The sequence below is a fragment of the Ptychodera flava genome, chromosome 15, assembly GCF_041260155.1.
Source record: "Ptychodera flava strain L36383 chromosome 15, AS_Pfla_20210202, whole genome shotgun sequence".
NCBI classification, from domain to species: Eukaryota; Metazoa; Hemichordata; class Enteropneusta; family Ptychoderidae; genus Ptychodera; species Ptychodera flava.
The window spans coordinates 26,379,927-26,393,481 of NC_091942.1; the positions used below are offsets into that span (position 1 = coordinate 26,379,927).

General features: G+C 35.4%; 1 protein-coding gene across 4 annotated transcripts in view; it reads right to left on the reverse strand.

The window, feature by feature from the left end:
* LOC139151699 (endonuclease V-like) overlaps positions 1-13,555 on the reverse strand; it is a 69,505-nt gene that overhangs the window by 34,191 nt on the left and 21,759 nt on the right. For 2 of the 4 annotated variants that reach the window (XM_070724653.1, XM_070724654.1), the window contains exon 7: positions 10,894-11,022. In XM_070724653.1, the coding sequence (XP_070580754.1) occupies positions 10,894-11,022 (129 nt within the window). Of the gene's footprint in view, positions 1-10,137; positions 10,517-10,893; positions 11,023-13,555 lie in introns of those variants that run through there. The other 2 variants (XM_070724655.1, XM_070724652.1) reach the window with 2 other exon arrangements.

The window sequence follows — 13,555 nt, forward strand, 5'->3', positions numbered from 1 at the left end:
ATGCTATTCCTGTACAGTACACAGCGGTTGAGCCAGCTTGGCGTGGGTCGGCTGCTGGTATTATCACACTGACACTCAACACACAACCCTGCCGGGCTCTCATGGAAATATCTCTAAGTCCCCACCAAATCAACAGCACAAATGTAGACTAAAACCATCCAGGTTTGTTTTGTTGTAGCCCCAAACCACACATCTATTCAGCATAGTGAGCTACCTGAGATCTTCTCAAAGTTGGTACCCAATGTGTTGCTATTGTTCTCAGGGGATTGTTCTCAAACGTTAGCCACTTCTGACGTCATGCCATGCGACCAATACGCTGCGAATATGAACTTGGATGTTTCGAGACAGGGTGAATTTTTCACAACTTTAACAGTGAAATACACTACTATAGAAATACGGTAGTTGCCACTACAACGTTATGGACTTTTTGAAATAATGAATATTGTTTTATGCAATCCAATTAAGTTCAGACATACAAAAATAGGTGAGATACACTTTAAGTTGAAAAAATAATTACAAGAGTTAAGAAAGGTCTTTTTCTGTCCATGGCAAAACAAGTAATCATTACAGAAATATTCTCTCGATATTTATGCGCGTAAATGGAGAAAAGAAATTTCCTTTTCTAATATCATTAATATTAGTTGTTCTACTACTACAACACTTACTTATAATTTAGCTGGATTTTTTCACTACTTTCAAGAAAATCACTGATTTGTATTTTAACTTGCTTTCAACAGCAACAGAACAGTACAAATAAACTTGGAATTCAAATATTCAAAAATGGCACCACAAATATTGAATTATTTATTGAACATTCTGGCAACTTTTAATTAAATAATCGTCAAGCTGTAGGGATGTATAAGCTAATGAACAAGGGATAAACAGTTGGATCTTGGAAGTGGATGTTTGCAAACCGGAGGTGCATTTATTTTTTTTGCTTTTGCAGAATCTGATATTTTGAACTGGCAGAGCATGCAAATTTTTCCACCGATAATTCCTACTTTTTATCATCGTCAAGTCTTGCAAGGCACGGCTGCAAATACATCTATTTACGTTTTTTATTTTGTTCGGCAAACATTTTTGTAACAGTGGCCTTCCCTCCCAACATCTAATGGTCTGTCCCTCATGACCAATTATTGCAAGGAATGAATCGGGTTAGCCATTAATCTGCAAGTCAAATTAAGCCTTTCATATACCTGATCATGGTCAACATTGTAAATAAAGCAAATCAATGACGCGGCTCGACACAATAACCTAGTTTCATTCAAGGCTAATCACAGTTTCTACACTTTTCTAAAAATATGGTCTCCTATTATTTCATCTTCTTTCCTCATAAGTTGCACATTTTGCTGATCAACATTCTCAAAATGAATTCCCTGCTTGTGGTTATTCATAAAACCTCATATTAAGCCTGTCGTTGCCATGACAGTAACTAAAGCGTCACTGCCTCTCTCACAACACACGCTTTTACAATTATAGAGTTGTTAACTTTGCGTTGATTAATCACATTAATGTTGACCTTGATCCGACATCAAGAGAAATTCTGACAATTTGACTTGAAAGTGAAAGGTGAGATTTTGTATGGCGTCGCAATCTACTTTGCATTGAGATTGTTACAGTAATGGAATAGTTGTAAACCTTATGTTATTCTTCAACATTTAGGAATGTTAATTGCATGTTTAAACACACTTACGCAATTTTTTATTAATTATAGGAGGTATACCTGCCAGACTCCATTCACTTCTGGATGTTCAATCTAATATTTCATATCCCTATTATCATCTTATTTGGTCAAGTAGTTTTTTTGAGTTATCAGCTCCATCTTTTTAATTCAGTCTACAGATGGAAGACAGACAGACTGACACACCAATTGACAGAGAGATCACATATGCCCCCTTAGGCATCTGCCCACAAGGGCCAAAAACAAACAGCAGAAATGACAAATATGCATACATGCACCTCATGGGAATATAATTTGATTTTCTCATACAAAAGTAGTGCATTATATCGTTCAACTAGACAAACTGATGAGCTATTCACTAGTTATGAGTGGCTGTGTTCCCATGAGAGATTTTCTCTCTGAGCTCCATTATATGTACCGGTATGACTTACCAGTATGATTCAAATTTTGCAAATTATGGTTTTAAGGGAGCTGTCATTATTTTTGGCAAGAGGAGGAAGAGTTATAAAGATAGGAGCAGCAGGCTCAATACTATATTGTATTGATAAGCCATGGACAAAATAGAGAGACAGTTGTATTGGTCTAGGACTCACCTAGTGCTTCTACTTTTCCAAATTTTTAACTTTTTTTGAAAATGTTGGAAAATTGCTCGCTGGTAATTCCATGTTGCAAATTCTAGAGTTTTTAATCTGTGATGATATTTACATTGTTTTTAATAGTACACTGCGAATTCATTTCTTTGAAACCATAATTAATGTTCATCTCTATTCAATAATATAAACTTGAAGCAACAACCAATGTCAAGAAATTATCAGTGAAATTTACCTCCTTGTAAATAAACATATAAAAACACCTTCCTCATAATTTCTGACACCTTCCTGTGAAAAATATTGAGAATCGATATTTTTTTTGTCAGGCCCTATTTCTTTTGTTTTGCCCTTATTGACCTTGCATACAGATTTGATACAGAGGATGAAACAGAGAAGACTTTCAAGTTGATGTTCAAAGCTTTCAAAATTTTTTCGAGGTTGTCATGTAATTCCCTCTACACTCTATCATTGCACCTTAAATCATTACTGTGAAACATGGCAACTCACTCACTTTGTACAATATCTATCTCCAATAGACATGTAGAAACTAGTTTGTTATCGTGTCCCTGACTGCCCACAGGGGTGGTAGCTGCTAGACATTGCAGGAACAAGCCTACAGCTGTGAATGCTAATGTGTAATTTGTTTTTCCTCAGTGGAATGTTGTATGCTTGAAACCCACAACAACATTCTTCAAAGACCGACATCTTCATCTGCCTGTGCGCATGCATTCTCCAAAACTGACTTTTACAAACAAGATGGCGGTAGCGTCAACTCGGCCACAGCTAGGCAACACATCAGAATGTAGAAGATCCGACATGCAGCTCTGATCTGGTTACAAGTCAGTGAATGCGAGTACAAAGCTTAGGGGAGAGACGACTGAAAAATGTCGTTGAACCTAATTAAGCTAAGAGACCACTCAGACTGTTATCTCTGCTGGTAAAGAAATATTACACAAAGATTTGATTCAATAGCACTAACAAAAAGGACACAGGCAATGTGTTCTAATTCCCTCTTTTCCACGGTATGAAGAACACTGATCATAATTGCTGTTTCTATTTGGATTTCTTCACACATATGGCAAGACAAAATGAATTCTATTGACAAACTGAAAAAAGTCTTATCAAATACTTTAATAGCAGCTTTTTAGACCTTTCACAGATCTTTACAACGAAAATAGAACACAAACTATAAGTCTGCTTGGACTTTAGATATTGATATCATATATCATGGATTCATCTCCAAGTAGCTGCTACTTTTCATACAATTTTAGAAGTGATATTAAGGGGGCGCTGCACCCAACTCAGTGTATTTTGCTCAAAATAACCTTTTTGCAAATATTCATTCAATTTTAATTAATTTGTTAACCCCAGATTAAAACATTGGTTGGGTTCACCTTTTAGCTTGTCAAGCAGTCAGAAGTTGGGTGATAAAAAAGTGTTAATTTATGCAAATGTATGCAAATCACCCGATTTCCTGGCTTCTCTTTTCTCCAAATTTAAAGATTTTCAAAGAATTTAACTCCACTCTGGCTGGGTCCAATTTTCTGAAATTTTCACATTATGTTCTTCACATGCTGTATTACAAAAGCACTATTTTGTTTGGTAATAAAGTTCCTATATTTTGAAAAAGAGGCATTTTAAGTTTGCTAATCATGTTTTTAATCACTTTTTGAGTGTCAGTCCTCCAACCCATGCCATTTTAGAATGAAACAAGATAATTCGAAATAAAATAGTCGTTTTTTTCTACATATACTCTTGTTTCGAGTGAAATATTGCATTTCAGAAAATAGTATCAAGTTTCTGACTTAAATTAATTTTTATCATTAATACCAAAATTGAGGTTTTTTGCCCCAAATATATATCCCCTTTCATCCTATGAGTAAACTATTGCTACTATACTAAAGTTTAGATTCTCTACTGTTTGAAAATATATTGGTATGAGGGGGTTTCCTTGTATTCTTAGATGAGACATAATTCTTTGAAAAAAAATTGGTGTTGGCAACATGCAGCTCCACCTTAAAGAAAGCATCCTAGTATTGAAAGCCTTGTACTTGTATTTGAACATCTACAGCATATTACTATTACCTTTTTTGGTTTTTTTCAATGTCATGACTTAATTATCAGTATGGATGCATGTGAGAATGCTGTGATAAGCTACTCGGTGTCAAGACTTGAATTCAGTTGTGAAAACAAAAAATCTGTATATTGTATGCAATATTACCAGCTATATTATTGTAAAGGTTATAATGAGAAGTGGTACACAGTTTAATAATACCATTTACAGTACTTTTGAGATGAGTAATTTGAACTTTTGTGTATACTTGGTGTACGAACATTTGTTACTGTTCTCTTTCATATTCATGAATTAAAGTCATGGGTCACCATGCAAATGCTGGATCAGAGAAGCAACATTACATGTACTTCGGAAGTACTGAAATTTAAAAATCAAAATGGCTGAAATTTCTGCATTTACTGGATTGAAAAGTTAATTTGTATACGACAAAGATTGAGAAACATAGTGTCAATGACACTTGGCTCACTCTTGGTTTGATGCGGCAGGTCACAGTGAGTATACCTAGCTAATTTTACCCTTAGGAACAGCATGCATATCTATATCAATTGGACGAGCGATTTCAGAGAAAATGATTTTTTGACCACAAATGTCCAAAATTGCCCCCAAAACACAAAAAAATTTCACCACAATTTGAAGACACTCATGTAAGGTTGCCTCTTGTCACATGCATACTAAGTTTCAAAGCAATCGGACTAGCAGTTCAGAGCAAATGATTTTGTAAAATTACCCCAAAAAATTTTCATCACAATTTTAACACCTCTGACAGAAGTCAACCCTACTATCAACAATATCAAGTTTCAAAGCAATCCAATAAGATTTGGGAGAAAATGATTTTACCAAAAGTGGGAAAAATTGCCCAAAAATACAACTATGAAAATTTCACCACAATTTGAACAAATCTGACAGAGGCCAACCCTAGGATAATGCATACAAAGTTTCAAAGCAGTGGGACCAGCTGTTTCAGAGAAGATTTTTTGACCAAAAACAGGAAAAATTGCCCCAAAAATACCGCTATCAAAATTTCACCATAATTTGAACAAGTCTAACTAAACTCACATGCAAGAACCTGCATATCAAGTTTCAACTAAATCTGGCCTGTGGTTACAGATTTTTAGCTCTTTGCACGATTTTCAAATTTTTTTACCTCATTTTTTGCTCACGTGTGAACACGTGGGCTAATGTCATAGCGATGTCTGTCTGTCTGTCTGTCTGTGTGTGTGTGTTAGTGTGTGTGTGTGTGTGTGTGTGTGTGTGGTGTGTGTGTGTGTGTGTGTGTGTCTGTTTACATGATCACTCAAAAATGCCTGAACAGATTCAAGTCAGATTTGGTAGACAGGTACCATATGCTACTTGCAAGAACTGATTAGATTTTGGTTAGTGTGGCTTGCATATTAATGAAGTTCTACAATATTGTTTCCACGGTTTCCCTATGGAGACGGTAATGACAGTATAGACATATATCAAGAAACACTGCACGAAATTTCATGAAACTTTTCACAGATGACAATCTTACAACATTATGATGATACTGTGAGTGTCATGTCAATTGTCTGCTCATTTGCATATTTAATGAACTTTTGTTATTAGTGACATAACTCTGAAATTCCTGCACCAAACTTGATGATACTTGCAACAAATATTGATCTGATATATATCTAATTATACTTAGAAGCATTGGGCAGTGTCAAGTTAATAAATAGCTCATTTGCATATTTTATGAAGTTTTGTAATTAGTCATATAACTCCGATATAACTGCACCATATGTGATGAAATCTGCTGCAGATACTGATCCGACTGATATCTAACTGTGGTGTAAAGCATTTAGTAGTGTGAAGTTAATTAAGGGTTCATTTGCATATTTAATGAACGTTGTAATTAGGTATATAACTCTGAAATTACGGCACCTAAGTCAGTGAAATCGGGTACAGATATTGATCTGATAAATATCTAATTGTACTGAGAAGCATTTGGCAGTGTCAAGTTAACAAATAGGTCATTTGCATATTTTATGAAGTTTTGTAATTAGTCATATAACTCCATAATAACTACACCCAATGTGATAAAATCTGCTGCAGATACTGATCCTACAGATATCTAATTGTGGTGTAAAGCATTTAGTTGTTTGGAGTTAATTGAGGGTTCATTTGCATATTTAATGAGCTTTGTAATTAGTGATATTACTCCAAAATTACAGCATTAAATTTGATGAAACTTGCTACATATGTTGATCTAATAAATGTCCAATTGTACTGAGAAGCATTGAGCAGTGTCAAGTTAATAAATAGCTCATTTGCATATTTCATGAAGTTTTATAATTAGTCCTATAACTCTGAAATAACAGCATCAAATGTGACGAAAACTGCTGCATATACTGATCCGACAGATATCTAACTGTGTTGTAAAGCATTTAGTAGTGTGAAGTTAATTAAGGGTTCATTTGCATATTTAATAAACTTTGTAATTAGGTATATAACTCTGAAATTATGGCACCAAATTTGGTGAAACGTGCTACAGATATTGATCTGATAAATATTTATTTGTGCTATGAAACATTGAACAGTGTCATGTTAATTTAGGGCTCATTTGCATATTTAATTAACTTTATAATTAGTGATATAACTCTAAAATTACAGCATTAAATTTAATGAAACATGCTACAAATGTTGATCTGATGGATATCTAATTGTCCCATGAAGCATTGAGCAGTGTCAAGTTGATTAATAGCTCATTTGCATATTAAATAAAGTTTTGTAATCAGTGATTAAACTCTGAGAGTACTGTGCGAAGTTGATAAAACCTGCTACATATAGTGTTATAACAGATATCTGATTGTTCTGTGAAGCGTACTACTATTAATGAACCTGTTGTAAAACACGTGAGCATATTCAGTTCATATCTGGTTATATTTTTGACACTGATATGATCATTTAAACAAATTCACATTTCCACCCCTGGGTGCACCTGTACACCAGAATTAAGACACAGTATTTTCAGTTGAATAATGTGAAATTATAAAGCACCCTAGTAGGAACAGGGGATCTGAAAGAAACAATGCCAAAACTCCCATCTTTTGTCTCTGTGAACTACAAAACTGTATGTTTGCCCAATCTGTCAAATTGATACCAGGTTTTACAGCTGCCAGAAATTCAGAGCTGGAATTTCAAGTTCAAATTCTCCAGAGTGAATTAGCTCATAAATCATCGAACACTAATCACAACCATTGAATACTAGGACTCGGTGAAATTGTGGCTATCTGATTGATTCATTAATTGATTGATTATTTAATTTATTGATTGACTGATTGATTGATACCTAAAGAATGGAGTGTGACCAGAGATAATAATATAAGCAGCATGTTTTTTGACACAATCTTTTCACAAAATGATCTTTGATGGTTGTTTAGCACTGCAAGGCTACATTTACTGTGCCCAACTTAAAGGGACAAAGTCGGCCATTTTTCATGAATTTTGTTTGATGCAAGATACTTATATTGTTTGACATGTTGAAAGATACTGAATGAACAGGTGACCATGCATATATTCGACCTTTAAACAAATTAAATGAAACCATTGCGAAAATGAGTTAATGGTCATGACCATTAATTAGTAAATTAATTAGTAAAATTAAGTAGTATCTCGTATCAAACAAAATTCATGAAAACTGGCCGACTTTGTCCCTTTAAGGTTGAAGGAACAAACTGACTAAATTCAAAGACACCTGACAAATGTTTTCCTGTTGTTACTATAAGAGAGGGTTTAATTAGCTGGAAGCTGCCCCACATTTCCTGACCCTACTCGGACTAGATCAAAAGATGACCTTCTAAAGGAAGGAAACTGTTGTGATTACCTCTTCCATTTAATGAAAGTTTACAAATGGGGCACACGAGCAAGAAATCCGCAGGCAGATTATTAAACATGCTTGAAATAACATTCTCTCGATCCAGCTACCCAAGGATTATGTGAAGTACAACCGGCTGCTGCCGGCCCTGTCAATTTAGAGTGCTTTCCTGGGTTCAGTCACGTGAAAGGGGCAGGTCTGATGATACAGAAGTGAAATAATTAAGTTGTGTTATTTCTGGTAGTGTCCATACAGGTAACAACTACCAGCAAACTGAAACGCTATACGTGTATGGATAAAGGGCCTTATCATGTGCTGAGTTTCAGGGCCTGTTGTGCTCGGATTGTGAAAGTTTCTAGAAAATACAGAATATGACATCAACAAAGCGTACTGGCCTAGCTAAGCTTCCAAATTAATTTTGACATGTGCAACATTTATTGAATGCACCCATGTGGAAACGTAACACCTGGAAAGCATTTCACAACACGTCACATGTTAATGATAGTTTTCAATTAACCAGCACACTGTGAACGATAGATTCCAGAACTCTTACTCTAGATTCCAGAACTCTTACATGTACATGGTAGAAATATTTAGCTTCTGTCATAGGCCTTTGTAGACAACACTGTATTGCAGTGCAGTGTGTACACTGCTGCCACATCTCACAGTTCCAACACAGCAATGTGCCATCTTAACACTTTCTCCAAATTGGCTTGGTCCGATCCTGTTGTTTTCTATGCTAAATGTGGACCTCCAGAAAAACACATGGAGGGTGAAGGGATACACAGACCTGTACCACAGAATTGTGAAAGGCCCAGTATGTTTCACAGGGAGCTTCAATTCCTTTCAGTGTGACAATTAATACGGATCCTGGAAATGACACTGGTTTAAGCAATGACTGTATCACAACCTGAAATATTATGTACTATGAGATGATGTATATAACATATGTAAATTTTGAAGTTAGTGTCAGATAAAGCAAAACCACTCTAAACAAGCTATGACATCTTTTATTTTCATTAGATGTGTGTGTATGTGTGGAAAATTATAGTATGGTTGGACATATTTAAATTCAGAAAGTAATTTTTTGCATTCTGTTTGAGATACATGTCTATGTATAATTGTACCCTTTAACGCATATTTCCAATGTCTTTCTGCTGTGAAACAAAGCAAAATAAAGTCACGACTCATGAGTGTTTTGCACATCTCTGTGCAGTGCATTTTAAGCAGTCCAAGATTTTATCCCATCCTTGCCTGGAGAATCATCTGATTTAGGTCACATCTGCTCTACATACAGTTCTACTTTCGATACTTTGAATACAGTCTTTGTACGAGGATGACTTGAATTTTCATTTTCCCCTCAGTGTAAATCTCGTTTCAAGAATACAGAGAAAATACTCAATTAAAAATCAGAATCCATGAGGGATGAGATTACGCGAACATTTTGTGAAACAGCGATTGCTCTGACATTTGCAAACTATGGATGGTATTAATCCTTATATTTACTTTTTTATCCAAGATTTGCTGTCCAGGCACATACATAATGTACCATGTGCCGCTGACATAAACTGCAAGTGTATCCACGTGATGTAAGAAGCTTTGCACGATATAAGAAATGGTATTGGGCAAATCTGAAGAAATTTCCATAAATTCTAACATTGGCGGTATGAATAGTGCTCATGCAGAGACCTTGTTCCTTGATGCAGATGTTTTTCGACAAAAATAACATTTTTTGCCTAAATTATTCTATCCCAGACATCGTGTACGATGATGCCTTACACCGTGTCATTTTTAATTTCTCTTTGGTACTTTCATTTACTCATTTGAATTTCAAAGATGTTTCCATTTTGTGATTTGACCAATGAACAGGAAGCAGCTGAATGAAAAATCAAAAAAAATATTCTAGTATTCTAGTAATAGGCCAAACACAAGTCCTTTTACTACTTGGATACCTAAATATGACATAAAGTCAGTGGTGAAGAAGCTGCATCTATCAAATCATTGAAAAAACATGGCATCGTCAACATAAAATTTACAAAGAACCTCATTATACAAAGAAAATCATTAGGAAATTTCAAAGGTTTTGTTTATTTCACACCTCACATGAATCCTTAGTACAGCATCCCACAGGAAACTTCTCTCATCGGGATATACCAGCCTCAACTGATACGCAGTGGGAAATCAAAACCCTTGAACTCTGTTTTTGCCATCTGCATTGAAGACTTTACTGCCATGAAAGTATGCTTGAATAATGCCAGCAATGGTACCGATGTGCCCGCGTGCATGTCTCCTTGTGTGAAAAATTTCTTATCTTCATCGTCTTGAAACACATTCTTCCGGGAAAACACTAAAAATTCATTTACTGAATCACTTGATTCACTTTCAGTTTAATTTATTCATGTTGTGTTCAGGTCATCGAAAAGTACAGTTTTGGAGGCAATTGATTTTATATAAGTTATGCGAAAGCATGGCCATGCATTCTGTCATGGAATATTGCATCACTGAAATGTACACGGATAACAAAGATTGGGCTGAAGTGTAGGGCAATTTTTTTTTCTGTTAGGTGTATTCAATAATAAGAATTACTTAATTCTATAATTGCACCGAAATTCCACATTCCTAGATGATGTACAGTAATTCAATGGCTATAACAATTTTAGTTTCCAATCACGAATTTCAGTCACTTGGAAATAATTCGCTGCTGCCTTACCTGTCTGATTGGCTCGGGTATCCTATACTTGCAGCATCGATGCACTAATCTCACAGCAGTTTCCAGAGCAATGCGGTGGCCGATAGACACGTAGACAGGGTTGGTGCTCTTGTTACAACTTCTGAGAGTCTGAGACATTATAAGAAAATGAATTATCCTCTTTAAAATTGTACCTTTTTCAAAATGTGCAGTTTTTTGCACTGTCAGCATTTTGTATGACCTTCTCATGAACTTTCTATTAACACTTTGAATGCCAGAATTTTTTCCTACCAAAATTTTAGGGCAACATTTTACCAGTTTTTGAGAATTTTTCTGTAATTTTTTGGATACTTTTGGACTAAATAGACATCATATTTCATTAGCTACAGTTCTTTATCAAAATTTTGGCAAATATCTCAACAAAAATTGACTTTGGCGCTCAAAGAGTTAAAGACCTAAATTCTTCACGCATAGAGCATGTGCCTTGAATATGAACATCCTGAGCTGTTTCTCATACTGTTTTTTGAGGGCACATTATAATTGTACCACAACACCCTTCAAATCAAAAGCAATGTGTTGGGACGACATGTATAACATTGATCAGTCACAGAATTCAATGGCTGTCTTGAATTACCCATTACTGGAATAATACACTGTAATGTTTTGTTTTACAAAAATTGGTATACAATCAGTGTGCGAAATTAATGTCGGTCCGACGGTCCGAGACCGACAGATTTCTCGTCGGGCCGAAAGTTTTTAGCAACATGTCGGTCCTGATGACCGACTGAAATATGGAATAAATGATAAAAATTTCTCCGTCAAGACCTGTAACAGATGCAGATGATCACTGACTCTCAATGATTCAGACTTGAATGTCATGCACCTATCAATGTTCTCCACCGTGGGAGAGCCGGGCAACAGGGATATTGATCGCACTTCGAGTCCTGGTAGTGGGGAATTCAATCTCTATGATATGCCAGACGGGGAACGGGTGGGGCTTGACAATGTCGCTACATAGTAACTTTTGTCTGGCGAATTTTTTTGTATTTACAAGTGTTGATAACGGCCTTGAAAGTCTTTGTATATCATATCTCAGGTTTATTTTAGGAGTAAGTAAACGCACCCCTTTTGAGGGTATTAGATCTTAGCTAGGTAGATTCCCTTGTAAAATTAGGCTCAATATGTCTGTGATAAGATATTGGTGTAGATTAAATAATTTACCAGGAGACCATATTTTGAAAAATGCACGTAGAGAAAATATACAAATCAGTTCTCCATGGGCAAAATTTCTTCGTCACGTTTTGAGAAGTCACAATCACAGTTTTGTTTTCAGTGAATTTCGAGTAAATTCTTATTCTCAGTTATGTAAGAAGTCAAAACATGAGTATGAAAATCATTGCTTAGAAACTTGGAAGAGAACTCTTTTCAATAATTCAAGGGAGAATGGAAGTGGTAACAATTGCGCACTTATAGAATCTTCAAGACCAAGTTTGGTTTTGAAAAATATTTAAGTGATATTTCAGATTTCGGGTTACGTAGAAGTTTAACACAATATAGACTGAATAATCATTTGCGTGTTGAAATTGGTAGGAAATGTAAACCTCATTTACCTTTAAATGAAAGAATTTGCTTGAGATGTGATAGTATAGATGATGAGTTTCACTTTTTATTCACATGCAAGTGTCATATTTCTGAGAGATCAATTTTGTGCCAGAAAAGCGGAACAGATTTTTCTATCACTATGAAAATATCACTATGTTCAGTTATGGAACAGAATTTTTTGAACCTTGCTATATTTGTAAGGAATTCTGGTGTTTGCTGACCCCTGCAGTAACTACCTACAGTTAGCTGGTTACAGTTAGAGTTATATGTGTACTTCAATTCAATTTACTTGGATTTTAATATCCATTTGATGGTGTTCAGTTTTGGACATGTTTTTCTTTCATCTGAAATGTACCATACCACACTCTCTGTCAGTGTGTGTTGAGTAATAACATTTTGATTGATTGATTGATTGATTTATTTACGAAGAGTCTAATCCCTCCGATCGACGCGCATAGCATGGTGCAGCTGATTAAATTCAGATCATTATGAATTACGTCCGTGCATCCAGATTCTAGCAATGGAATGAATTGATTTAGGTGCAATAATGAAATATTATAATAATACGACATGATAATAATACTCGTCTTGTAAGTGTAACCCTGGTAATGGTAGCATATCTGTGTCATATGACAACAACACCCAGTATCACTTCACTAGTTCTACACTTTAAGAGTTCGGAATTTACATGTACACAAATGTACATAATACAGCCCTTCATTTTATCAAACTGACTCCGTTTTCTTTGCTTTGATTTTCCATTGAAGCGTTCAAAACATAAACGGTTCATAGAAGAGTTTAAGACAAAAACCTACTACGAGAACAGTGCTGTTGACTAAAATAAACATAATTGGTTTTGAGCATGGAGGTATATTTTTACCTGTATGGTTTTGAACTACGCCCGATACAAGGACCAGATGTTACACGACAGCCCAATAGTGCTACTTGCAGTCGACAATCAAGTTCACGTTTCGCTGCGTTTGTTTGTGGACCGCTAGAACATCTTGCTTGCTCGTTGGTCTTTAACCAAAGTTCACAAGGCCGACTGTTACTACGATATATCGACGTGATAATAAGTGTA